Source organism: Crinia signifera, chromosome 1 (genome assembly GCF_055691185.1).
Source record: "Crinia signifera chromosome 1, ASM5569118v1, whole genome shotgun sequence".
NCBI lineage: Eukaryota > Metazoa > Chordata > Amphibia > Anura > Myobatrachidae > Crinia > Crinia signifera.
Window position 1 is genome coordinate 93511723 of NC_139217.1, and position 27561 is coordinate 93539283.

The following is a 27561-nucleotide window of genomic DNA, read 5'->3' on the forward strand; positions in this document are numbered from 1 at the left end:
TCATTAGGTCGACACTGCCATTAGGTCGACAGTGTCTATGTCGACAGTCAAAAGGTCGACATGGATTTTTTCACTGTTTATTGAGCCGACATGTGCCGACAGGCGGTATTTCATGCCCTACTATCCACTAGGGCGTGGTGGGAGAATAAAATAGTGTGCCGAGTGCAGCGAGGCACCGTGCCCGAAGCATAGCGAGCGGCTGCGGTACACTTCAAACTTTGTCCATGTCGACTGTGTCGACATTTCGGGCAAAAAAAAAAACAGTGAAAAAACCCATGTCGACCTTTTGACTGTCGACATAGACTCTGTCGACCTAATGGCAGTGTCGACCTAAAAAGATGTCGACCTAATGAGCTGTCGACCTAATGAGCTGTCGACCTAATGAGCTGTCGACATAATGACACGTCGACCTAATGGTATGTCGACCTAAAACCATGTCGACCTATTGAGCTGTCGAACTAATGGTGTCGATGTAATGGCTGTCGATGTAAGTGCTGTCTAATATCCGTCCCAGACCCGACCACCCCCTCCCGCGATTCGCTGGACCTCCGCGACCACCCCCTCCCGCGAAACGCGGGCCCCCCGCAAATCGCGGGACCCCAGCGACCCCTCCCTCCCGCGAGCCCCCTCCCGCGATTCGCAGGACCCCTGCATCCTCCCCTCCCGCGATTCGCCGGACCCCTGCGACCCCCCCTCCCGGCATTAAAAGGGCCCCCCGCGACCCCCCCTCCCGCGATTCACGGCACCCCCCCCACTGTGATTTGCGACCCCCCTCCCGCAATTCGCGCCGCCCCCTCCCGCGATTCACGGAACCCCCGTAGCGCCCCCTTCCCACGATTTGCGGGCCCTTTTGGCACTTCTCGCGATTTGCCACCGCCCCCTAATTCACACATTCGGGGACCCCACCTCCCGCGATTCATGCCCCCCTCACGCAATTCACGGCACCCCCCACACCCCCCTTCCTGCGATTCGCAACCCCCCACGACCCCCCCTCCCGCGATTCATGCCCCTCCCGCGATTCACGGACCCCCGCACCACCCCCCTGCGCCCACCCTCCCTTGATTCACGCCCCCCCTCATGCAATTCACGGCAACCCCCCACACCCCCCCTCCTGCGATTCGCAGCCCCCCCACGACCCCCCCCTCCTGCGATTCATGACCCCTCCCGTGATTCACGGACCCCCGCACCACCCCCCCTTGACTCACGGCACCCCACGCGCCCCTCCCGCAATTCACGGACCTCCGCAACCCCCCCTCCCGCAATTCACTAACCCCGACAACCCCCCTCCCGCAATTTGCGGACCCCCTTCCCACGATTCAAGCCCCCCCACGCCCCTGCCCACGATTTGCGGACCCCCGCCCCCTCCCGCTAACCGCGGATCCCCACACACCACCCCCCCTCCCGCAATTTGCAGACCCCCCAGACCCCCTTCCGGCAATTCCACCCCCCAGCGGACCACCGCGGCCCCCGCTCCCGCATTTCACGTACTCCTGTGACAATGGGGGATCCTGTACCACCACAAGCAGGTACCGCCCCTAGGTGGGAAATCCGGCCCTGGCTGCCGCACTGCAGGTTTCCCCACTGCCCTCTGCACCAGCGCCACAACTTTTATCAATGTCTTGCCCACATACCACTATTATACAGCCTCCTGCTCTCATGCACGCTCACTCCCTCCCAGTGGGAGGAGACGCTCACCCACTGCCGGGAGCTGCATACTGTCCCCCACCCTCCTCCAGTTCTAGGGATGCCCATCGACCATCAATGATTTTCAAATAATCAATGGTTTATGGCCGATGTTGAATACTTTTGCCATCAATGTGGGAGGACACTGCCCTGCCTCCTGTTCTCCTGCCCCGTAACTTCCGCCAGTGGAGACCCCCTCACCCTGTGTTGCCCACATTCCCCTATCATGCTTTACCGCCCAGCCTCCTGCTCTCATGCACCCTAACTCCCACCCAGTCGGAGGAGACACTGACTCCTGTATTTCTGTGCTGCCACGCTGGACCCTCACCCACTGGCAGAAGCTCCACAGTGTCCACCACCCTCTTTAGTCCCCCGTATGCCCACACACCCCTATCACTACCCAGCTTCCTGCTCTCCTGAACCGTAACTTCCACCACTGGGTAATCGCTGACGCTGTGTTGCCCACATAACCCTATCATGCCTCATATCCCAGCCTCCTGCTCTCATGCACCCTAACTCCCACCCAGTAGGAGGAGACACTGACTCAGGGCCACCGTCCGGTACCCCTGTGCTGCCACGCTGGACCCTCACCCACTGCCAGAAGCTGCAATACAGGGCATCTTTCATACAATTCTAACCATATTTCTCACAATACAAATGTTCACAAATTAAGGGGCGTAGCCCCTTACGCCGGTGTGAAGAGCGCCCGTAGGGCGCGATGAATCACCTAGTTTTCTCATAAGCAGCAGCTCTGAGAGAACGACACATGAACAAGTGCTCAGAAATAACTATTGTTAATATTATTGTAGATCTACTGACTGCATACCCTGAAATATACACATATACAGTATATACTGTATATGCATATACATATAAACATACAACCACGCATACATATACATCAGGCTTTCCCAACAACGGTCCTCAAGGCACACCAACAGTGCAGGTTTTAGTGATATCCAGGCTTCAGCACAGATGGTTTTATCAGAATCACTCAGGTACTAATTAAGTCACCTGTGCTCAAGCCTGGATATCAATAAAACCTGCACTGTTGGTGTGCCTTGAGGGCCGTGGTTGGGAAAGCCTGATATACAGTATAGTAAAGTATATACTGCTTCACCTTTAATTAATGCCCGCATGAATCAACAGAACCATATATGTATGTATATATATATATATATATACACATATATATATATATATATATATATACACACAGCCACGCATACATATACAGTATAGTAAAGTATATACCGCTTCACCTTTAATTAATGCCCGCATGAATCAACAGAATATGTGTGTGTCTAAATATGGCTGATACTGGCCAATGCCTCCCCAGCCATTGACCATACTGCACTACTGTGTGGTGTCATCTGAATTGAGCGCACTACTGTGTGGCCACAAGGTTATGCCAAATAAGCACACTGTCTCTATTTAAAATAAGGGGCAAGGGATTAGATTTCAACTAATTTTTATTATTTCAAATGACCCCTGTGAGACTCTTTGGTTTTGGAGGAAGGGCTGATTTGAGCTGTCCCTAGTGCACCTCGGGGGAGGGAACGTTCTGGCATCTATTGTTCATTTACCCCGCCATTCCCAGATTCTGGATTGCAGTTTTGGATGTCATAGTCTAAGCAGATATACCCAGAGCTGCGCTTACCCCTACAGTATGTATTTTAGCAGTTACGGATGAGGAATTACTAAACAATGCGCTAGACAATATGTTTACAATCTCTGTACTATTGCTAATGTCTGCATTGCCAGTCCCAGTGCTTGCTACCTGGAAATCCCTAGTTAACAATACCATTGCCCATAAAAAATACATATACTTGGCTAGGAACGCAGAAAGTAACTTTCACAATGTCTAGGGCAGGTGGCCAGACTCCTCGTATGCCAATTCACCTTGAACGCTTGCTAGTTTACACTCCCTCTTATTGTTATCATCTCCTTTTCACCAAGCCTAGTAGTTAGCGGATTTCAGAGATACAGATAGAGCACCTCTCAATCAGCACTGGAAATCTCTCCATCTGATGGGGACACGCAAGCGCCTCGCGTGCACGTTCGTCCCTGTCAACGCTGCGGCGGGGAGCGCTTTCCCTGCACGTTTCTGCTTCAGGGAGATGGGCAGGGTTAGGGGTGGTGCAGGGAGTGGTGGGGAAGCGACGTGAGGTGGCTCAGGCGGAACTGGGTGCGCAAGCATCTCGTGCCAGGGTGCCCCCTTCCATCTGATGGCGGGTCCTGGTGGTTGGCGATAGAGTCGCCAGTACCCACAAGAATGAGAGGCGCTCCATCCGTACTGCTTGCCCTGTCCCTCTGCAACCACTTACTGTATATTGTACTATTTCATTAATTGTACCAAATGTAATACTCTTTTATTTGTTTGTATATTTGGTACTTGTGTAATATCTGGGCGCCCTATTTTTTCATTGTATCGCATCGCATCGCACTACTTAAGGCATGCAATGCAATGTGATTTTTCATTGTAAAGACCAGATTTTTAATTTTATGGTCACCCATGGGTGATTTCATACCCCCACTATCCAACTACACATGGAGTTGATTTTATATAGTGTGGCGAGCGCAGCGATCCCAAAAGCATCACATGCCTTAAGTAGTGGCATGCAATGGAAAAATCGGGCGCCCAGATAATACACAAGTACCGTATATTTTGTTGTGATTGTTTTGTAATACTTTTCATGGTACTTGTTTCCTAGCATGGCGCCCGTCGGGTTGATCGCATGACTTAAGTTTAAGGTACTTAAGGCATGCGATCGACGCGATGGACCCGATTTTCTGTCAATCACCAGTTTATTTGCCAGTAAAAGAGAAAATCGCGTTTATTGCGTCCATCGCGGACCATTATAATCGGCCGCGATGCGACCGACGCGATCAACGCGATTTTCCCATAGAGAATAATGTTAAATGATTTTTAAAGTTAAAATCGTGTTGATCGCGGGCCATTATAATGGCCCGCGATGCGATCAACGCGATTTTACATAGGGAACAATGGGAATATGGCCAATTTCTCATTGTATATGGTTAGAAAGTATGGTTAATGCCCCCCCATTGTTAACGCCACTCCACTATTGACGCCAACCCGAAGCGTGGCAAGCGCAGCGAGCCCGCGAGGGGCGGCGGTACGCGTCCTCTGACCTTTTCATACCCCCACTATCCACATCGGCGTAGAGTTGAGTTTATAAAGTGTGGCGAGCACAGCGAGCCACCGAGCCCAAAGCGTGGCAAGCGCAGCGAGCCCCACGAGGGGACGCGTATACCTGTGAAGTTATGCACGTCCCCACGCGGGGCTCGCTGCGCTCGCCACGCTTCGGGCTCAGTGGCTCGCTGCGCTTGCCACACTTTATAAAATCAACTCCACGCCAACGTGGATAGTGGGGGTATGAAAAGGTCGGAGGACGCGTACCGCCACGCTTCGGGTTGGCGTCAATAGTGGGGTGGCGTTAACAATGGAGGGCCATTTCACCCATCAGGGGGGGGGGGTGCTATTAAAATGGGGGGTTTTGGGGCTTTTTACATTGAACTCAATGTAAAATTGGGTCTCAGGGACCATTTTACATTGATTCCAATGTAAAAATCGCGTTAATCGCATCGCATGCGATTTGGTTGGCATGCGATGGACGCGATTTTTCTGACCCAATCAATACAATCAAAATCGCGGGCGCCGTGCTAGGAAACAAGTACCCTTTTCATAAAAATGTATTGAATAAAAAAAATATGGGGGGGGTTGCATTAAAGGCCTATATATATATATATATATATATATATATATATATATATATTTTGCGATTAGCCGGCACTTGCTTTCTGCTGTCAATTGGCGGTGCCCGGACCACAACATATATATATATATATTGGACAGTACGGATGGTGTAATGGTTAGTTTTACTGAATACATGGGTTCGATTCCCACCATGGCCCTTACTGTGCGGAGTTTGTATATTCTCCCCGTGATTGCGCGAGTTTTCTCTGGGTACTCCAGTTTCCTCCCACAATCCAAAAATATACTGGCAGGTTAATTGGCTCCCAACAAAATTAACCCCAGAATGACTGTGTGTGTATGTACATGTGGTAGGGAATATAGATTGCAAGCTCCACTGGGGCAGGGACTGATGTGAATGTTCAAATATTCTCTGTGAAGCGCTGCAGAATATGTGTGCGCTGTATAAGAAACTATTAATAAATAAATGATCGTCATGTTGTTGACAATCCCAGTGTCATAATTTAAATGTCGACACCATGATGTTTATATGTCATATAGGTAAATATACTAAAATTGAATGGCTACGAATGAGGCAATATTGTCCGGGAATCCCATATCTGATATTAAACACAAAAATCAACAGAGTTTGCTTAAAAAGAATAAAAATCATGGTAGAACACACATGTACGAATCAATAGACCATCGGCCAATCTCACCAGGACTTTCCATAGGCACCAGGACAACACAGAAATTTACAATCATTCGTATCTACAATTTCTGCCGATAATTCCGATCAAAATATGAATAAAGTAGGGGTCCTTCGTATTTTTAAAACCAGCAATGGGTTCCACTAGTCAGTAAGGTTATGCCACAGCGGGGGACACATATATTGGTCCCTGGGGTCATTGCATTGCCCCCCAACTAGTCAGCCCTGGGTCCCTGTCGGAGTGGGAACACGCCCAATTAAACCCTACAGGGCACCCAAGGGTACTTGGAGAACCAAAAGTACCAGCATGCGGTGCTTTAAGCTGTAGTTACACCTGTAGAACAAATATTATAATGAAGGTATGACACACACACCTCTTGGCAGTACAACCTTAATAAACATACATACACACACACACACACACACACTCACATATGCACTCACCTAAATTCCCATGTGGCTCTTCGGTCCTCTTATCCAACCTTGTTGTTAGCTCTTGTAATTTTGGAACCAGCACCAGCCCAAAGAGCCTGGGGTTAGAGTTATGCTTAGGAGGGGGGACCCCACATAGGTTTTTTTATTTTAACACTTTCTTTTACCAGAAAGACACGGATCTGACTGATCCATACATGCTTCATGTTTGGCTGCCAGCAAACTCGGTAGGGAACAGCAGTACTGCTATTGTCAGTATTTACAGCTGTTATAGTCATTTAAACAGCCCCGCCCCCTTCCTTTCCCACCCCACCAACCTCAAGTGTCAGATATCTGCTATGGTCTCATTCACGTTTCACGTTATCCCAAGACAGCTATTTTTTGTATTAAACATTTTAATAACTGTATAGTATACAGTATGTTTCTGGAAGGTTTCTATGGATATATATACTGTATATATATATATATATATATATAATATTCTCATCTTAAAATAAACACTTACAAAATTAAGTACAAATGTGCCTGCTCCGAACTGAATCGCATCAACTAGTTGTAGCCGGCAGTCGTAGACAGGAGAAAAAGTAACATTGTATTCACAGGCACACAATACTCAGGGGTAAATGCACTGAGCGCAAGAGAATACTCACCAGACTGGAAGGAGGCTCCATGTACTGTACGCACCAGGGCTGAACAAATCCAGGTGCAATGTAAACAATGCACCTAAAACATTATAACTGGCAGCCAGTCATGTTGGCTGTGCATCAAGGTAGATGCCGATATATATCATGCCAATATATTGCTACACCTGCCTGTGTGTAAAGGCTTCCAAACAACCATCCGAAATGCCGCCACAGGAACTGCCGACAAGGACATCACAACCGGTTTCTGTAGCCAAGCATATCAGTTGGTTAGTATGTATACTGTGCAGGACTGCTCCACAGCATGTCCAGTGTAAGAATCCCCATGCGCACCGCCAAAGGGAGCCGGACGGGATCCCGACAGTCATTTACCCGACATTGGGATCCAGACTGTTAAAACACAGATGGATTTCCGATGGCCACCGGCTATTCTCCCTCGTGGGGGTCCACAACCCCCATAGAAGAAGAATAGAATAGGTCGCGAGCGTAGCGAGCCACCGAGCCCGCAAGGGGCTTTGTTGAGCTCGCCATACTGTCTGAGTCCGGCCAGTCGGGATCCCGACGTCAGGCTAATGACTGTCGGGATCCCGAATGTCGGATCCCTATACCACACCCCCCCCAAAGGTCGACTCCAGCTCACCAACAATGGCCTTGAGACTCACACCCTTTCAACAAAATATGATATTGCAACACACTGTATCTAGAAAGCATTACACTGGGCTGATTAATTTGATATATGACACTTGTATATCAATGTGTGATTCAGAGCCAGATTAAGGCACCATGGGACCATACACACACACACACACACACACACACACTAGATATATAGATAGATTATTTATTTATTACCAGTTATTTATATAGCGTACACATGAGGGATAAGGTCATTAGGTCCACAGGCAACAAGGTTGACAAACATTGGGTCGACACCACTAGGTTGACAGACAACAAGGTCGACAGGTCATTAGGTGGACACAAGCATTAGGTCAACATGGGCTAGGTCAACAGTCAAGAGGTCGACATGGGGTTTTTGCACAGTTTTTGGAGGACACACTGACATATGCTGACACACAAATGCTGACAAGGATGCTGACACAGAGAAAGATGCTGACACAGGTGATAACACACTCATAGATGATGACACACTTATGCGGAAAGATGGACACTGACACACAGATGCTGACAGACAGAAAGATACTGACCCATGGACATATGAACACTGACATATACTCAAACACTGACATATGTTGACGCACAAATGCTGACACTGGCACAGATGCTAACACTGACACAGAGACAGATGCTGACACAGACAGATGAAGGCACAAAGACAGACGCTGACAATGATAATGGCGACACTGTTAGATGTAATACACAATTATGCGGACAGACGGAAACTGACACACGGATGCTGACAAAGAGATGCTGACACACTGATGTAGATAGAATAGAGTCAAATTTATTGGCCATGTGTGCTTGTGCACACTAGGGATTTTTTGTGGATCAGTGCAGCATCAAGCAGGGATGAAGGGGGGGGGGGGGGGGCATTACATACATTACATTGAGACGTTACATGCGGGGAGCACATACCCGCCAAGCAGCACAGCGCCTAGGCAGCCATCAGCGGCGCCACTGGTCGCTGCAGCAGTCAGGTAGGTAGCAGTATAAGCAGGGACAGAACAGTATCACACAAGGAACACATACCCGCCGAGCTGCACAGCGCCTAGGCAGCCATCCGTGGCGCCACTGGTCGCTTCAGCAGCCAGGTAGGTGACAATATAAGCAGGGACAGTATACTGGCAAACAGAGAACATATGCCCACCAGGCTGCACAGCGCCTAGGCAGCCATCAGCGGCGCCACTGGTCGCTGCAGCAGCCTGGAAGGTAACAGTTATAGCAGAGACACTACAGTTAACACACAGGGGACAGGGGACAAGAGGTTACATATGGCTGAGTGCACAGATCCGAGGCAGCCATTTGCGGCGCCATTTGCGGTGGGGGGGTGGTTGCCTAGACCCTTACCATTTTGCCTCCCAGCACAGGATAGAGTTGCCAGGTGGGGGTGAGGGGGGGGATTAGGGGCAAAACAGAGTCTGAGACACCGTTTGCTGTTATGAAGGGGGGTGCAGGGGTCACTCCGGAGGTACATGCAGCGGGGACTGGTGACACAACCGCAAGGAGAAGCTCCCGGCTGGGGAATGGTGACACACAGGGAGAGGAGCGGGGGTCCAGAGGTACAGCCACGGGTGGGTAGTTGCTGGCCAGAGGTACAGCTGCAGTGAGGGTAGTTTCCGGCCGGGGAATGCCGGAGGTACAGCCGTGGGGAGAAAAGCTGCTGGCCAGCGGCGGACAGCGCATGCGGCGGCGGTACTGGCCACTGGGGATAGCAATCAGCAGACCCCTGATGCAGTCACAAGACTCTGGGGACATGGCAAAAATAGGCGACAGAGACAGGACAAAGAGGGAAGGACAGAAGTGACAGGATAAGGATAGAGGTGAGAGGGAGAGGGTTAGGAAAAGGTGACAGAGAGGAACTTGACAGCCACTTACCCCCACAATACCCCACGAGATCCACACATCACACTGCCTGTTTAAAATTCTGCAGCACTCTGTGTTTGATGGGCAGTGGGCTTTCTGCTCCTCCTCTAGGGTGAAGAAAGGTCCTCCTCCTCCTCCAAATCAGCTGCCGGACAGACAAGACAGTGCAAGGACACGCTGCATGACGCGTGTCATACTGTGCGCCATGTGATGTAGTTATTACTGGCGGCCCCGGAGATCTATTTGACACTTGGCCGCAGGGATTGGGAGTAATATTCTGGCACACGCACGGGCGGGTTTAGCCAGGCATCGCCGCAGCGGGAGGATGACCAGGCTTTTCCAGTCACCCGGATTCCAGGAGAATCCCAGAATCCGGGTGACGGGGAAAGCCCCCTTGAGAGTTGCCACCAGATCCGGGAGAATCCCGGAAATCCGGGAGAGGTGGCAACCCTAGCTGTGAGGCAGTAATGCTAACCGTTACACCATCCGTACTGCCCATAGATAGACACAGAGCATAAAGGCATACACACACAGCATACATACATATACACACAGACACACAACATACATAAATAAATACAGCATACATACACATGCTGCTTACCTACAAACATACAAATTGCATGCATACACACAAAAACCACATGCAGTATATCATATGCACACCTACAGCATGCATAAAACACAACACACACACACACACACACACACACACACACACACACACACACACACACACACACACAGAGCATATAATACACAGACACACACAGCATACACACTCATGCAGCATACCTACAAACATACGTATAGCACACACTGACAGCCCCCTCCCCCCACACACAGAGCACTAACCATTGAGAAGGAGAAGAGGAGGACCGAGCCCTTCACAGTGCCTGGGAGAGAAGCTGCTGCTGCTGCTGCACATGCTCAGTAGAGATCTGTTTGTGCAGAGAGCTCTGCTGTATGAGCTCTCTTTGAGGAGCTGATGCTGCTGGGGCTAAGCTGCTCTGAGCAGTGGCCCTGTCAAGTGCAGAGGTAGAGACAAGGCTGCCTTCGTCTCTGCAACAATTCACAAATTAAATGAAACAAAAACAATCAAATATCTGTTGCCCGACAACAGGAACGGGGAGGCCCCTGAAACTAGGAAGCCCGGGGTTACGTACCCCCTGCCCCCCCTTAATCCGGCTCTGGTGTGACTATGTATCTGTATACAAAATGCTACAATGTAGCAGCTATAGCTGTTTTCCAATCCAAGTTCTCTTGTGCTATGTATACAGTCTCAGCCACACGCAATAGACAAGTTTCATATCACATTAATCAGCAGTCTCCTTGTGTGTCCCAGACACATTACACTGCGTGTAAGACACATTTTTGTCATAAAAAGACGGCATTACCAGAGTTGCATGGGACCTGGTAGCTTATAGCATATTGAGGCTAGATGTATGAAGACATCTCTTCAACACGTGATGCTAATCATCAACAACTTGTCCTGTTAGTTAATGATATCGTACTGATGCATCCCTGCATATGTCATGTCCTGCAAGCCATGATGAAAAGGGTCAAACAGTAGCCACCATATAAGTAACTAATATTAGATCCTCATTTTGTTTGTTCTTCTAGAGCAGTGATTTTCAACCTTTTTACCTTGCGGCACACTAAATAAGATTTTAAAATTGCCAAGGCACACCATGAGATCCCCACAGGGCAAAACACATTGGCCCCCACAGGAAAAAACCAAACCTCTTGCCCCCCATATAAAAACAATCACACTGGTCCCCACAGGTAACACAAATAAAATACATTGGCCCTTTAAATGAAAAGAAGAGACCAGTAAATAACACTTGAACTGGTGGTGGCTGTAAACTGGTTTGGGCATCTCTAGATCTGGGGGCACACTTGAGAACAGCTCAAGGCACACTAGTGTGCCACGGCACAGTGGTTGAAAAACACTGTTCTAGAGGTTTATTTGCCTTTTCTAAGCAATTTCTGCATAATTTTCTGTATTTTACCCCTTTGCAGAGTAATAGCGTGGAACCATGGCACCTGGAGCAAGCTCATGTTACGGCACCCTCCCCCAAGGCATTTTAGTGCCACTTCCATTAGTGCCACCTACACACATAATTCCCCCAAGCAGGTGCCACTGGCTCATAATGCCCACAGTAGTGCCTCACACATTATGCCCCCCCCCCCCCCAGTAGTGCCCCACATATTATGCTACCATAGTAGTGCCTCACACATTATGCCCCCAGTAGTGCCTTACACATTATGCACCCAGTAGTGCCTCACACATTATGCACCCAGTAGTGCCTCACACATTATGCACCCAGTAGTGCCTCACACATTTGGCCCCCAGTTGTGCCTCACACATTTGGCCCCCAGTTGTGCCTCACACATTATGCCCCCAGTTGTGCCTCACACATTATGCCCCCAGTAGTGCCTTACACATTATGCCCCCAGTAGTGCCTCACACATTATGCCTCCAGTAGTGCCTCACACATTATGCCCCCAGTAGTCCCTCACACATTATGCCCCCAGTAGTGCCTTACACATTATGCTCCCGGTTGTGCCTCACAAGTTATGTCCCCAGAGCATGGATCTGCCAGTCAGGGGGAGGCGGCTATGGAGGTGTCTCTCCAACTCCCACCATCAGATTTAAAATAAAACAGGAGGCGAGATGTATAACATTGTGTCTCATACACAATACAATGTTCTATGTGTACTGTATGTTGGACAGGTAACCAGGTGGCAGCATTTGTTATGAAAGAGTTCAATGTCCTTATAAGCAGAGCGGGGCGGAAGGACGGGCAGATAAGACACAGGTGCAGGAATAGCATGGGTTTACCTGGAAAGCAGGTGGTCAGGTGCTCCATTAGTGCTTCTTGCGTGACAGGTTTTCTTGCAGAGTTCATAGCGGAGATGGCCAAGCAAAGGATTTCCCCAAGAGGGATAAACTGTGACTGGCTGATTGGAGACATACTGATAGGCGACACATCACCTGGAAAGGAGAAAAGAATTTGTTATATATATATATTGCTTATCCACTTCAAGGAAAGAAAACACACATCTGCAAAAAAAAACAATGTATGTACTTGAATAACATACATGGCACGAGACATGACAGTCCGTTATTACATATAATTATTCTGTACGTGTGGAAATTCCATGGCTTCATGCATGATGTAATTTACAAGTTACAGAAGAATGCAAGCAGGAAGGTAATGTGATGTCGGTGATCTTGTAGTAGAGGGTTAGAATACGGTTACAGGCACTAGGCGTGGGAATAAGGGAGCAGTGCACTGTGCTATGTAATTACCATTTAAATATGCCAGTGTTAGCACTCACACCCTTGTTCGGGGGAGGGGGGGGGGGCGGTGTATAGGGACAATTTTTATGCTGACAAATAGAAATTGATTTTTTTTTATATATATATATATATATATATATATATATATATATATATATATATATATATATATATATATATATATATATATATATATATATATATATATATATATATATATAAATTCTATAATGCCAAATCATATGAAGAGATTTCAAATATTGCATAGTCTGGAAGTCTGAATTAGAAGCGTCAACTGGAAATATCAATTTGTAATCCCGACACATTGTGTGATATATGTCTAATCATTTCTAGAACAAGAAAATATTGGCAACTGCAAATATACAAATGTAATGTGAGAAATCCCATGTCAGCCCACAATCCAACAAGCAGAAGCTGACTCAACCTTTTACAGTGATAAAATACTAACTTTATGGGGCAGCGCAGGAGACCCACGCCTAGCTTTCCCATAGGACACTTTGTAAAAGTCATTTGCTCCTAGGAGATACTAGACACATATTTACAGGGTACATCACTTTCCCATACAATGTGAATTCGGAGCAGCAGTAACTGTTACACTGGGCAATTGGGACATGGTTGTATTGGGTATTACAGGAACAGCAGTGTAGATTAATATTGGCCAAGTCCTACATGATGTCACTCTGCACTGCATTGGGGCTTTACTTTAGAGAATATCACTGTGCCAAATCTCCACAACAAACCAGCATCATTAAGATATTTATATTTATTAGCAAAACACCAGCCTATAATAAATAACAAATCAGCTAAAAGAATCATTGTCTGACCTAAAATGACATCTGAAAGTTTTATACATGCAGTTTTGGCAATAAAACCAAATTATTTTTTATTCTTTCTACCACTGCAATACAGAGGTGCTCCCAGTGCAAGCACAAGCTCAGTGACTGCTGTCATGTAACACTGCAGCGATGGCACATCCAGATATGCTTCCAGGTGCAAGCACAGCCCCAGTGACTGCTGGAGTCTACCACTGCAGTGATGGTACATACAGAGGTGCTTCCAGGTGCAAGCACAGCCCCAGTGACTGCTGGAGTCTACCACTGCAGCAACGGCACTACTGACCTGCACCACTCCAGTGACGGCACATACAGAGGCACTCCCAGATGTTTAAGGAAACTCTTAAGTTGGACACATTGATTTGCTCCACTTAAACATGCGACGTGTAAAATAGTTTCACACTGTTCATATCTTAAGCTACATGTGTCCACTAGTGCTCAGGAAAGGCGACCCGGGGGTGATGATATGAATTTGACTCAGAGGCAGTGGTGCCTGCTGTGTGTATGCTGCAGCCTCTACCACATATAGTAGGGGGAGGGGCATGTTAATACTGATATCTAAGCTTTTATGGTACCTTTAAAGTGTGTTAAAAAACGTGTGCTGGCTGGCTGCTGTGCCAGGGGTTAGCAGCCCCACTATGTGTATCTCAGAACCATACTTATAATTTCATCACTTTACTATCACTATTCTCTACTGTGATGACCTGGGGGGGGGTGTCCTAGGCTGGATCATGTTTCGGGGTTCCCTGCGCCCCAGATGGTGACCCCATAATGTTAGGGACCTGCTCAACAAGAGGTGACCTGGACGATTGGTGGGCAGGCCAATATCACTGGCCATTGATATACCAACAACCTCTTATGATATATTATATTGTCATGGAATGATCGCATAATGCATTTGCATCCCCTCTGTCTCTGTGCATACCACTTCATTCTCAGCAGATGGCACCTTTCATTACTGAGGGTGTGCAATTTAGAGCCACTTTCTGTATCACAGAACCAGTCAGGACACAGCTCTCAGCTTCTCCTTCCTCTTTAGCCTGCCCCCAGACTCCTGGGTAAGTTTGGGGGCAATGCTAGAGGAAGGAGAAGCTGGGAGCACTGGAGGGTGCTATAATACACACAATACTGCTGCTGATCCACAGGGACAGCCAGTCAGCTCACATTTATAACACACTGTAAAAGGTACTATTAGCTTGCATTTGAGCATTTTGCAGTGGTTCTGAGTGTAGTTTTTGGAGCCAAACAACCAGATTTACCAATCTTATTATCATAGCTTCATGATACTGTAAATTGCCGCATTGTGCGCCTAGTGGTTGGGTCATGATGGTGAAAGTCCTGTTGCCACACCGTATGTACTTGCAACCAGGGTTCCCAAATGTAGGCAAGCATGTGTCATTAACTGATTCTAAAGGCCGCCATACACTTATGAGATTTTGGCTTATTTTGACGGATCAGGCTGAGAAATTGGGTAAAATCAGCCAAAAATAGAATGTGTTTGAAATCCCATCTGTTCCGAAGCGTGGCCCCATTCGCAACGGAGGTCGGACCTGCATGCATGCCTCACGGCAGCGGGGAACGGGTTTGTATGTGATACATCACATGCAAAAGGACCGCAAGCGATATATTGGGAAGATGCCAGGCGGCTCAAGGGGATCAGATGACCATACACTGCTGCGAGAAGTTGCAGTAGTGTATGGCCACTTTTAGCAGGAACGTGAGAGATGCTAATGTAGCTAATGTTATCAGGAGACAAACCGACCACTGCACTTGTTCAAGCCCTCAAGAATTACAGACCCCCACAATTAAGCAACGTACACACTAGTCGACTAGCGGCACCAACAATATTCACTATATTGGCGGTGCCGCTGGTCAAACAAAAGAATGCATAAACACTAAACGATATCGGTTACCGATATCATTCAGCAACATCACTATAGAATATAGAACACCAAAAAGGGTGGATGCAGCATCCAGAGTAGGGTCCCAACTAATGTGTTTAAAATGTGCAGTGTTTGAAAACTTGTTCTTCCATGTCTATCCAGTACGTTCAATAAAGAATACTACATATATTTGTACATTTCTCTTGAACATTATTTGATTGAGAAGTGTCCTATACCAACCACAGCCATCCTGTTTATGGAATTAGTTGATTCTTCTATCTATTAACATAGAGAATGGTGCTGTACAAGACCAATGATCGTACAAAATTAGATCTCTGGTCTTCAGTAGAAAATATTGTTTTGTGTTTGTGTACTCTTTACAATTGCACTTTGGGCAAAACATGCTCAGGAAAGTCTGTCCCCCAGTATAAGAGATTACGTTTACCTTCTCTACCAGTAGTATATTGCCCATAGCATGTAATCTACTTCATATCGCACACAAAACGCATTCAACTTATTGCTTAAAACACATCTTTGTAAAAGAGATGGAATAAGTCTGGCTTCATTCGTGTCTTTTATGGAATCCATTAACTTTTGTTGTCATTTATATGAAACAGGTTCTCAATTAATTCCCTTACTGCCAGAGGGCTCTGAGAATGTACCAAACTTCACTTCATGCCAGGGCTGTTGCCTGTGAATAGACACGTCACACTCCAACTTCCAGTGTACTTCCTAAATGTAAAGGGTGAAGGCACAACAATGACTGTGTCTTCAGGGCAGCACACAGAGAGGTAGAGGAGAAGTGATACAGTGCCTGGTACTTTATCACTGGCCAATTAGCTCCTGACTGTCCCTTTTTAAACTCAGCCTGTCACTTAACAGTCAGGAGTTGATTGACCGGTAATAAAGTACCAGACACTTTATCACTTTTCCTCCCTTTTCACTACATCTACCCCAGAATTAGGAAAACAAAGGAAAATCAGAAGAAAGTTAATCATAGTTTTGTTCCCTTGCTTGGGATTTTGTACAAGAGACTGGTGAGCAATGTCCACAGCAAACTGCACCTACACATATAGAGGTGTAATCAATGGTCTGACGGCGAGCTATAATAGCGAGCAGTGTTAATAGCTCGCCGTCAGAGTATTCGACAGCCACCGCTTCACTGGGTGTTTCCAACTCGCTGGTTCTTTTCAAAAGGGCAGGAGATGTATTAAGCTGAAAATGTGGTAAAACCCCAGTTTTACCCCATTTTCCTATGTATTAAAACCCGGCCGCACCGTTACCCCATAGTAGGGTATCGCCACCTTTGGGTGGCGATACCCTGTAGAAGCCTATGGGCTTCTTTTTGCCGCCTGCCTGAACCCCCCTGCCTCACCAACCGCCCTTTCCCCCTCCCTCCACCTTACCTTCTTGCGGGTCCTCCTGGACCACGGAAGGTAAGCCCTTCCTCCCCCTAGCAAAGGCAGCCGGACGTCCTACCGGCTGCAAGGGGGAGGAGGAGGCGCTGGGGACAGCCACGCTGAGCTGTCTCGGCTGTAAGGGAGCAGTAGGTGGCTGGGAGGTGACGGAGACCCCCCGCACACCACAGTACAGGTTAGTACATATGCGCTGGCATCGTGGCGGGGGTGTGGTGAAGGGCGGCAATGTATATTTATACATCCCGCCCTGGGTGAGGATGGCTTTTCCTCGCCGAAAAAAAAGCCATCCATGACATACAAACCCCCTTGCCACTGCATTGAATACACCTCATAATTTAAAAAAAATAAAATTGTAAAGCTAAATATTTAGAACAATGTCAGTATCTTTTTATTTTTGGTACTTGTTTCCTAGCACGGCCACAATCGCGGGCATCGGGTGTAATTTTTAGTGGTCTGCGACGCGACCGACGCGATGCCCCCGATTTCCCATTGAAATGCATTGAAAAAAGTCAAAATCGCGTCGGTCGCGTCGCAGGCGGCTAAAAAAAGCTTAAATGGTCCAGACGCGATGCCCCCGATTTCCCATAGGAAACAATGTTAAATGCCTTAATTTACCCGCGATGCCCCGATTTTCCATAGGAAACAATGTTAAATGCCTCAATTTAACCAAATCATCATAGGGAACAATGGTAAATGGCCCAGAAACCCCCCAAAACACCCCTGAACAGTGAAATGTCCCCCCAAAAGTAGTTTACGCCACCCCACGATCAACGTGAACCCGAAGCGTGGCGAGCGCAGCGAGCCCGCGAGGGGCGGCGGTACGCGTCCTCCGACCTTTTCATACCCCCACTATCCACGTCGGCGTGGAGTTGAGAATAGAATAGTGTGGCGAGCGCAGCGAGCCACCGAGCCCGAAGCGAGCGCAGCGATCCCCGCGAGGGGACGCGGATACCTTCACAGGTAAACGCGTCCCTTCGCGGGCTTCACAGGTATCCGCTGCGCTCGCCACGCTTCGGGCTCGGTGGCTCGCTGCGCTCGCCACACTATTCTGTTCTCAACTCCACGCCGACGTGGATAGTGGGGGTATGAAAAGGTCGGAGGACGCGTACCGCCGCCGCCACGCTTCGGGTTCACGTTGATCGTGGGGTGGCGTAAACTACTTTTGGGGGGACATTTCACTGTTCAGTGGTGTTTTGGGGGGTTTCTGGCCCATTTACCATTGTTCCCTATGATGATTTGGGTAAATTGAGGCATTTAACATTGTTTCCTATGGGAAATCGGGGGCATCGCGGGTAAATTGAGGCATTTAACATTGTTCCCTACGGGAAATCGCGGGCATCGCGTCGGTACCATCGCACCCGGTTTTTTAGTGCATGCAATGGCCGCGATGCCCCCGATTTTTACTAACGATGCCCACGATCATGATCAGTGTGGCCGTGCTAGGAAACAAGTACCTTATTTTTTAATTTGTACTTGCTGGTGCTAACGTGTGCAGACAAGAAGGTCTGTACAGCCAGAGCAAGTACAATAAATAATATCTTATAATGTGCAATGTACTGTAATGCACTTTATTTTTATATTGTCTGCATGTGGACATAGGCAGATATTTCCGACATTTTAAAAGCCTACATCATATCTAAGATAACATGCTCCAATGCGTTTCCAAACATTCAAACGCACATATGGCTTGCAAAAGTAAATACAAGGCAGGCAGAATTAAATTCCAATGTTTCAATTCAATTACGTTATGGTATTGGCAGCAATTAATTAGTTAAAAAAATATATATAATCTATTTTAAGGCCTGGGGCACTGGGTCTGCTTCCTAGTACCAGAACCAAGCAACAGTAAGAAGTCTCAGTAATATTTCTCCATATTTCCAATGCAGAAAATCAGAGCCGGCCTTATCCAATTTGATGCCCTAGGCAAGATTTTTGTTGGCGCCCCCTCGCAGAAAATACCACCACCAAAGATTCAAATACAAATATAAATTATGCCACACCGTTATGCCCATTACACATAATATCAGACATCGTAATGCCCGTTACACATAAAGCCTCACCATTATGCCCATTACACATAATATCACACACCGTAATTTCCATTACACATAATGCCACATACCTTAATGCCCATTACACAAAATGCCACACGCCGTAATGCCCATTACACATAATGCCACACACCGTAATGCCCATTACACATAATGCCACACACAACAATTTCCATTACACATAATGCCACACACCGTAATGCCCATTACACATAATATCACACATGGTATTGCCCATTACACATAATGCCACACACCTTAATGCCCATTACACATAATGCCACACACCGTAATTTCCATTACACATAATGCCACAACTTTATGCCCATTACACAGAATATCACATGCCATAATGCCCATTACACATGATGCCACATACCTTAATGCCCATTACACAAAATGCCACACGCTGTAATGCCCATTACACATAATGCCACACGCCGTAATGCCCATTACACATAATACCACACACAACAATTTCCATTACACATAATGCCACACACCGTAATGCCCATTACACATAATATCACACATGGTATTGCCCATTACACATAATGCCACACACCTTAATGCCCATTACACATAATGCCACACACCGTAATACCTTTAACACATAATATCACACTCCGTAATGCCCATTACAAATATATGCCGCACACCGTAATGACCATTGCAAGTTATACCACACACCATAATGCCCATTACACATTTTTATTTCAGTACAAGGTGTCACACACACACATAAGGACCAGGGAAATTGGGGTCCTTATGTGTGTGTGTGACACCTTGGGGTCAAAGACACAGAGGAAGGGGGTAGCAGGGGACATGGTGTCGCACACAGGTGAAGGGGGTACAGGGGGTCAAACACCAGGGATGAGGGTGGTGTAAAGGGGGGTCACACACACACACAGGGAAAGCAGTGTACAGAAGGTCACACATACAAAAGAAGGGGTCACACACACACACACACACACACACAGAAGAGTTGATGGGTACAGCGATCCCTGGCACTCGCCAATCTGTGGGGGTGTCAGGGTGGCCAGTGGATCCAGGAAACAGAAAGAAGGGGAGGCCTGCTGCAGGAGGAATCCAGGCTGTGCACCCAGAGTGGCTCTGGCTTGAGGAAGGTACAGTACATGTGAGCCCTGCGCAGGAGGATTTGCTTGCAGTTCCTCCACGGCGCCGCTGCGGGGGGAGGGAGGTGTCGCTTCCCCCATGGTGCTGGGAATCGCTGGGCCCGCTGCGCTCATCAGACAGACACTAGAGGTCAAGCCAGCCTCTAGTGTGTGTCTTCTTCAAGGCGGCGGCCATCTTTGGAGTGGCCGCTGCGGACATAGACTGAATTCTGCCGCTGCTGCAGTCTGTGTAGGAGGGGGCTGGTCATAAGGGGGAGCCAGTCATTAGATGAAGCCTGTGCACCCGCCATGTGCACACCTAAACCGGCACCCCTGGCCTTTAGATTAGCCCCTGGAAGCTGCCACCCTAGGCAATTGCCTAGCATGCCTATGTCTAAGGCCGGCTCTGCAGAAAAGGATATCTGTAACAAATTCCATGTATACCCCAGGTCTGGTCTCACTGTGGTGCCAATTATAGATTTTGTATTCTAACCTGGATGATATGTCTATATGAATATATAAAGGAGAGGTGAACAAACAATTAGCATTTAGGTAGGTGTACAGAAAGAACATTATGAGACTAGAAGGAAATGTGATGGGGACAAGGCAGAGGGACACAGAGAAGGTAGGGGGCACTGGATGAACTATCCTAAAGAAACTCTATTTTCACACTATCAAAAGTATTAGCTTCCATGTGTATGGCATATTTATAATCTTGTTTTTCCATGCTGCAATTTTCTGTCAGACAGGACCTATGAGAAAAATGTCTACATCTGACCCCTCTGCAGAACATGGTGTTACTGAGGTACAATATTGCGCCCTCCTCTAGCTCCACTTGATGCTCCTCAGATTGTCCCCTATGTACTGTACCACCACTGATGCTCAGAATAGAACACACTGTAGCAGAACCTCCTCACAGCCATGTGAATAAGCATACACAGGTGTGGTCATTATGTACATTATGTTACACAAGAGGCAAAAAAACAATGTTTCCAGTTACATTACATTACTAAAAAACAAAAAAAAATTCCAAATGAATTGTTTAGTGTGTGTTTGAAAAACCACAATACACACAACACTATTTACAAGTAAATACACTACCAGCATATATACCCCTCAACCTCCAAAAACTGGTTCCTGAGGGCTCTTGCATTTGAGGAGGATCAAATTAAATAATAGCAGAACAGCCAGGAGACATGGTCCCGTGTTATTTCTATTTGTCATACAGCATACAGTATAATGACAGTTGTTGTCACCACTTTCCCCTGGATACAGTCAACCACCTCACGTGTATGTAAAGAACCAACACTACTACAACCTCTACAAGTATGTATTCGATTTTTAATCAGGACTCATGCCTGGCCCGGGTGATCTATAATTAATTGACATCAGCCATAAAATATACACGTATTACATAAATCCATGTAAACAGGACAACTTACTAAATATAAACAACAAGCTCATACTTTTGGTGGTGCTTATAGACCACACGTATAATAGTATACAGGAGAAGGTGTGGCACAGTGTTCCCATATCCCAGTCCGTATTATAGGGAATGCTTATTCACCAGGCTGCAGTGCTTTTACTGAACTCTATGCATCCGCACGGACTCTTTGTCTTTGCAATTTAGGAGGTCTGGCTTTGGAACACAGCCCAGCTACCCTGCAGTGAACAATAAAGTGATCTCATCAAGTATACAAGCAAAACTAACAAGACACAACCATTGAGAATAAATCACAGGCACCCAGGACTAATAAACATACACTAAAAGTCTGGGCACACTCGCCACCCAACAGGGCAGTTTCCTATGAGGCCCAAATGTTCTCCTTTTTCCAGGATGCTTTTTTTTTTTGCATCCAACATACAGTATTTTAGAGCACATTACTTATTTTCTCTTAATGTAAAGTCTTGATGGACACAGATTAACAGCAAAACTTGAAATGAAGTTAACTTATTTAGTTTGCCACCTAAAAGAAAGCAGGGGGTTAGATTTTATGGCCAGAACTTCGAGGGTGATAACATTTCCTTACAAAATCTGTGATGGTAAAGTTGTTGAAGTTTAAATGATTTAGAACCACATATATGGGCCCTTATTCTGGTCTGTGCGGCCGGAGCCGCATACGTTGCTCCGGCCGCACAAACCAATCCCCGCCTACAATACGGATCGCCATGGCCGTCCGTACGCGGACGGCTGGCGATCCGCATGAAAATGGTGGGGCGTACGCCTCCACCATGGTGGGAGCTGCCCCCTGCATTCGATGGTCGGCGACCATCGAAGGCAGGGCCGCACGCTCCAGCAGCTCCCGCAAGCTTAGACCACACGGACAATCGTCCGTGTGAAAGCTTGTATGGGGGCGGAGAGCTGACATCCGGCGATGTCAGCTTTCCGCCCCCATCACTGGCGTCATAGCCTCATTACCATGCATACGCCCCGCGTTTGCATGGGAACGCCCATGAAACGCTGGGCGTATTCATAGGTAAATGAGGCTATTAAGCCCCTCACGCCCCTATACGCCCCCTTTGCGGCGTATAAAATTTTTGTGCGGCGATTTCCCCTGCACATGCGCAGAGTGACGCGGGCCATACCGCCCAGAGCAGAATAAGGGCCATGGTCACATGTCGCACCCCCTGGAAAAGTACAGCAGCAGGCACAGAAAAGTTTTGGTAGTAGCGGCCCCAATTTTAAGCAGTAGCTAAGATATGTTGTAATATAGCAAACCAGCTGCTGCAACTGTATAATCACCGGCAGAAATGCCGCTCGGCCCAGTGCATTACTGCCAGTGTCACTTATTGATAGTGGGTTAGTTAAAGGCCATTCCCTTACATGAACAGTGGGAGTATATGAGGGCTTAAGGCAGAAGTGAAGGAGTAATAGCAATGCAATTTTCTACACACACAGGTAGCATTTACAATATTCATATCGTGCTTGGCCTACTGCACCAGTTTTTCGCTAACTGGGTTAGAGAAGAGCATATATAAATAAAGCATACCTTGTATTCATGTACCATCAACCGTACCCTGGCACTTCATTAATATGCATATGAGATGACTGTAGTTCTACTAGGACAAGTCTATTCATGCTACCCCGAGCTGGCCTGTGTGATCAGTATGTAAATATTCATGAGGTATGAGCATGTCCTTTGTTCCTATCCTGCCCTGCAGGGAAGTTTTCAATGTTTTTTTTAGGACTATATTGCCATAGGGACCCACAATCTCTATATTTATAGGTGAGATTTAGTTATACTCAAATATTGCTGCTGGTCAATTACAAACCGTTCCCCTATGTACCACACCCTGAAGCTTGATACACATGAGAGCAATGTTTACCCGGCCGACATTGCATCGGACGGGACCCTGCTTCTGCAAGTGCATACACACTTTCTGTGCAGGGAGGGGCGATGGAGCAATGGAGGATGCCATGCTGCATTCAGCGGTATGTATTTTTTCATTAAAAATGAGGTTGGAGGTTGGCGGGGGGGGGGGGGGCGCTTGTGTATGACAACATGATAGCTACAAAGAAATTGATGTGAATGCTTTAAAAATGCTGGTGAATGCAAATTTTTTCACCGGCTAATAGGATACAACCCCTAAAATTTATAGTAAACCAAATATTCCATATCTGGTTAAAAATGACACTTTCCTGCACTTCAAATAGCTTCTCAGACATCTTTGCTGCAGTTACGCCAAACAGCCGCTCTTGGCACACCATGTTGCGTCATAATCTTCTAGCGTCGGGCGGTTTTGCCATAAAACGCTATGTAACTGAGACGCTTTAGGGGCCTCTGCTGATTACTTTGGCATATGACACTTGTATATCTGTGTCTGACTGATTCCCTGAATCTGTATTCGCAGTACTACAGTGTAGCGGCCGCAGCGGTTTTCCAAGTTCCGTTGTGCTCCGTATATACTGTCACTGTCACACACAGATACACGAGCAAATATCAAATTATTCAGCAATTTGCTCATGCAATGCGTTGTAACAAATATGCATTTCTGCCCCAAAAAGATGCTTGCAGTTAGCAGAGTTGTCTCCGCCATTTTGTGCTGCATGGTACATTGAGGCTGGATGTATGAGGACACATCTGTATGTCTATGGGGATGATTTTATTGTGGGGAATTGCCATTCCTGCAGTATTTAAACAGCAGCAACTGAAGCCCGACTCGCACCCCCTAACCACCAAAAATACTAACCACCAATTGCCCTGTGCAGAGTGTCACACAAATTTGGCCAGGCAATCTGTTCTCCCACAATTTAATTCCTCCCTGTGTGGGTTTAGCTGCTTTTTGGATCATAGAAACTACTGAGGACAGGGTATGTAACTGGCACTACTGGGGACATCTGTATCAGCACTACTGAGGACAGGGTATGTAACTGGCACTATATATGTGCAAGACAGTGATTGATTGGCCTTCAAATTCAGTACCTGAGATACAGTAGCACACAAACTTTGTTTCATGTTTTGAAACCTTGTTTATGCACAAATAAAATATATTTGTGTGTATTTCAAGAGTTTGATGTGTTTGTACAACATAAATACAAGATACCTCAAGATACATCATTGAAATATAAAAATATTCTGAAATACGAAATAAAATTCTTCTGGTCCCGAGCATTTTGGATAAGGGATACTCAACCTGTAAAAGCAAACAACTTCCCCAGACTCCTTCTAAATAAAGGCCAATACACAATGGTCCATTTTAAGATGAAGGCAGCTCACTTTTGGTGTTTTGAGCAGCTTTCAGCTCAAAACCGCCCAGTATCTATGGCCAGGCAGTGAGCAGTGAGCGCTGATGCGTGCTCCCGCATCATCGCCACTGCTGCTCACCTGCTGGTATTACCATACCGTCCTGCTATGGAAAGCTGTCTATCCCCGTGAAAATCTATTGGACGGGTAAAAGTCGCTCAGTGTGTATGCACTAAGTGACTTTCGGCCCAGCGATTTTCACCATCATCACTGTACACACACGCTGTGCACCTTAGAACAGATTCAATTAAACTGAAATCTGATAATACAAACAGCTGTTTGCAGGGTTGTGATAAGTACAGCTTTATATCAGCAATATTATCTTCAAGACTGAAAACTGTAGGAGTCAGAAACATGGATTTACACACAGCTACCTTACCAGAAAAATCCAAAATATAATATGCATTCATAATAGCAACACTACTTAGTGGTATTATACATGTTCACAGAAGTGCACGATAACCACTGCAAGACAGCTCATAAAAGATTCACAACACCAAGATCCCCAACACTGTATAAGTCTATCTAATGGTGTGTACACACGGTAGATATGCCGTGCTATGCGAGTCCCGATACGATCAGGTCTTATCGGGACTCGCATAGCACGGCATGCATGCAGTGGCACAATTTTGACTATATAGTGCAGATCTGCACTATATAGTCAATGCAGCCAAGACGATCTGTCTTGCGATACGTGAACACGCATCAGGATCGCAAGCAGATCATAAGGGTTAATACCCTTGCGATCTGCATGTGATGCCGACACGATGTTGGTCAACATCGGAAGGAATATCTTACCGTGTGTACACACTATAAGACTATTTAAGAGAAAAATCGGTACTTGTGTAGTTTCACGGCGGCAGCATTGCCATGCATCTGAGTCCCCTTGCGGGGCTCGCTTCGCTCGCCCACACTACGGGCTCGGTGGCTCGCTGTGCTCGCCACGCTATCTAAAATCAACTCCATGCCAATGTGGATAGTGGGGATATGAACTATCCACGTTGGCATGGAGTTTATTTAGTTTATTTTAGAAAGTTTGACGAGCGCCAAACCCGGAAGTAGCGCGCGGCCATGCTGCCGCCGTGAAACTAAACAAGTACCGAAAAATCGAACTATTACTATTCCTGCTAATAATCTCGCACCATTATAGAGTGACGGCACTTCATCTAACGGACATTTTTCACACAGCTCCCAAATTTTATTAACATAAAAATAGACTATTCTTACGGGTGATGTGCGATCTATAGGTTGACCCTGGATTGTGACAGGAGGGGTCATGCCCAATTAGCGCTCCCAAATATATAACATGGTGATAACCTATGGATTATTTGGCCATTGGTTGCTACTGCTTGTGCTGCAGAAACGCTTATCGCTCATACTGTGATCTAATTCTCACAAACGATAGTGTGCTGACCCTTTGTGGGGTCAGAGACAACTTACGAATGCCCTTAAAGATGAATTTATAAATTAAATAAAAAATAAAATATTGCTCATCGCTCATTAATATTAACCTTTATAATGACTTCATGTAAGGCAGCCTGTTCAAGTGAAGGTTTGATGGACCAAAGTGTGACTGCAGTGTGACGGATATAAAGAATGTTGATAGAACTAAATGAATCAGTTATGTGTCATGTCTAATCAGCTCTGCAGGCCTTTCTATGGCATTTTCATTCCACTATGTGTGCAGTAGGCCAAGATATCAAGGCAAGGGTTGTGGGTTTCAAAACGGTTTCCTATGATTTTAGAAATGCCTAGATACAGTACAAAGTTCCAGCACCAACATTAATGTTTTCGCAGCAATTCATTAGGAGTTAAACCCTCTCCAGTCCCGTCGTCATAATCTTTAGGTATTTCCATGTATTTAAGGATGCCTAAATAGTCAGCATTATCCAGCTGGTAAACATCAACATGAACAAACCCCTTGCAGAGTCTACCATTAAAGTGTAAATTACGTGCACACTACCTTTCCTTATGTTGGAGCCAGCGAAAAAAAAACCAGAACAAATCATTCTGCTTTAGCAGACACTTCTCCGAAAAACAATAAGTCCGATCTATAGTAATTATCTGCTACAAGACAATATACCAATGAGCTGGGACAAGCAGATTTTTTAACACGACAGGAATTCAGATTTAAAGGAGGAGACGCCGAAAGAACCAGAAAAGGACAAGTGTTCTCTCAGGTTGTAACCTAGTTGAAGCGTATGAGGTGAGATCATAGCAATTAATAGAAAGAGGAATTAATTGCTGTCAGCTACAAGAGAGAACGCTTCACTCCCGAAAGTGGAAACTTATTCATATGCATAGCAGGACTGGTACATTGTCCTTAACACACACTGTAACATAATGTCTACCCTATGATATATATCTAATGTACCAAAGAAAGTGCCTTCTGTACCATAGGAAACCATTACTAAAATAACCCATGACCGTGAGAGAGTTAATCCAGACCAGCTTTTGTGGATTTCTT

The 27561-nt window shown here is 46.6% G+C and overlaps 1 protein-coding gene across 4 annotated transcripts in view; it reads right to left on the minus strand.

The window, feature by feature from the left end:
- Window positions 1-27561, minus strand: part of STOX2 (storkhead box 2) — a 248749-nt gene that overhangs the window by 47481 nt on the left and 173707 nt on the right. For all 4 annotated transcript variants that reach the window (XM_083170519.1, XM_083170527.1, XM_083170544.1 and 1 more), the window contains exon 2: window positions 12567-12719. In XM_083170519.1, coding sequence (XP_083026645.1) covers window positions 12567-12719 — 153 coding nt within the window. The remainder of the gene's footprint in view (window positions 1-12566; window positions 12720-27561) is intronic.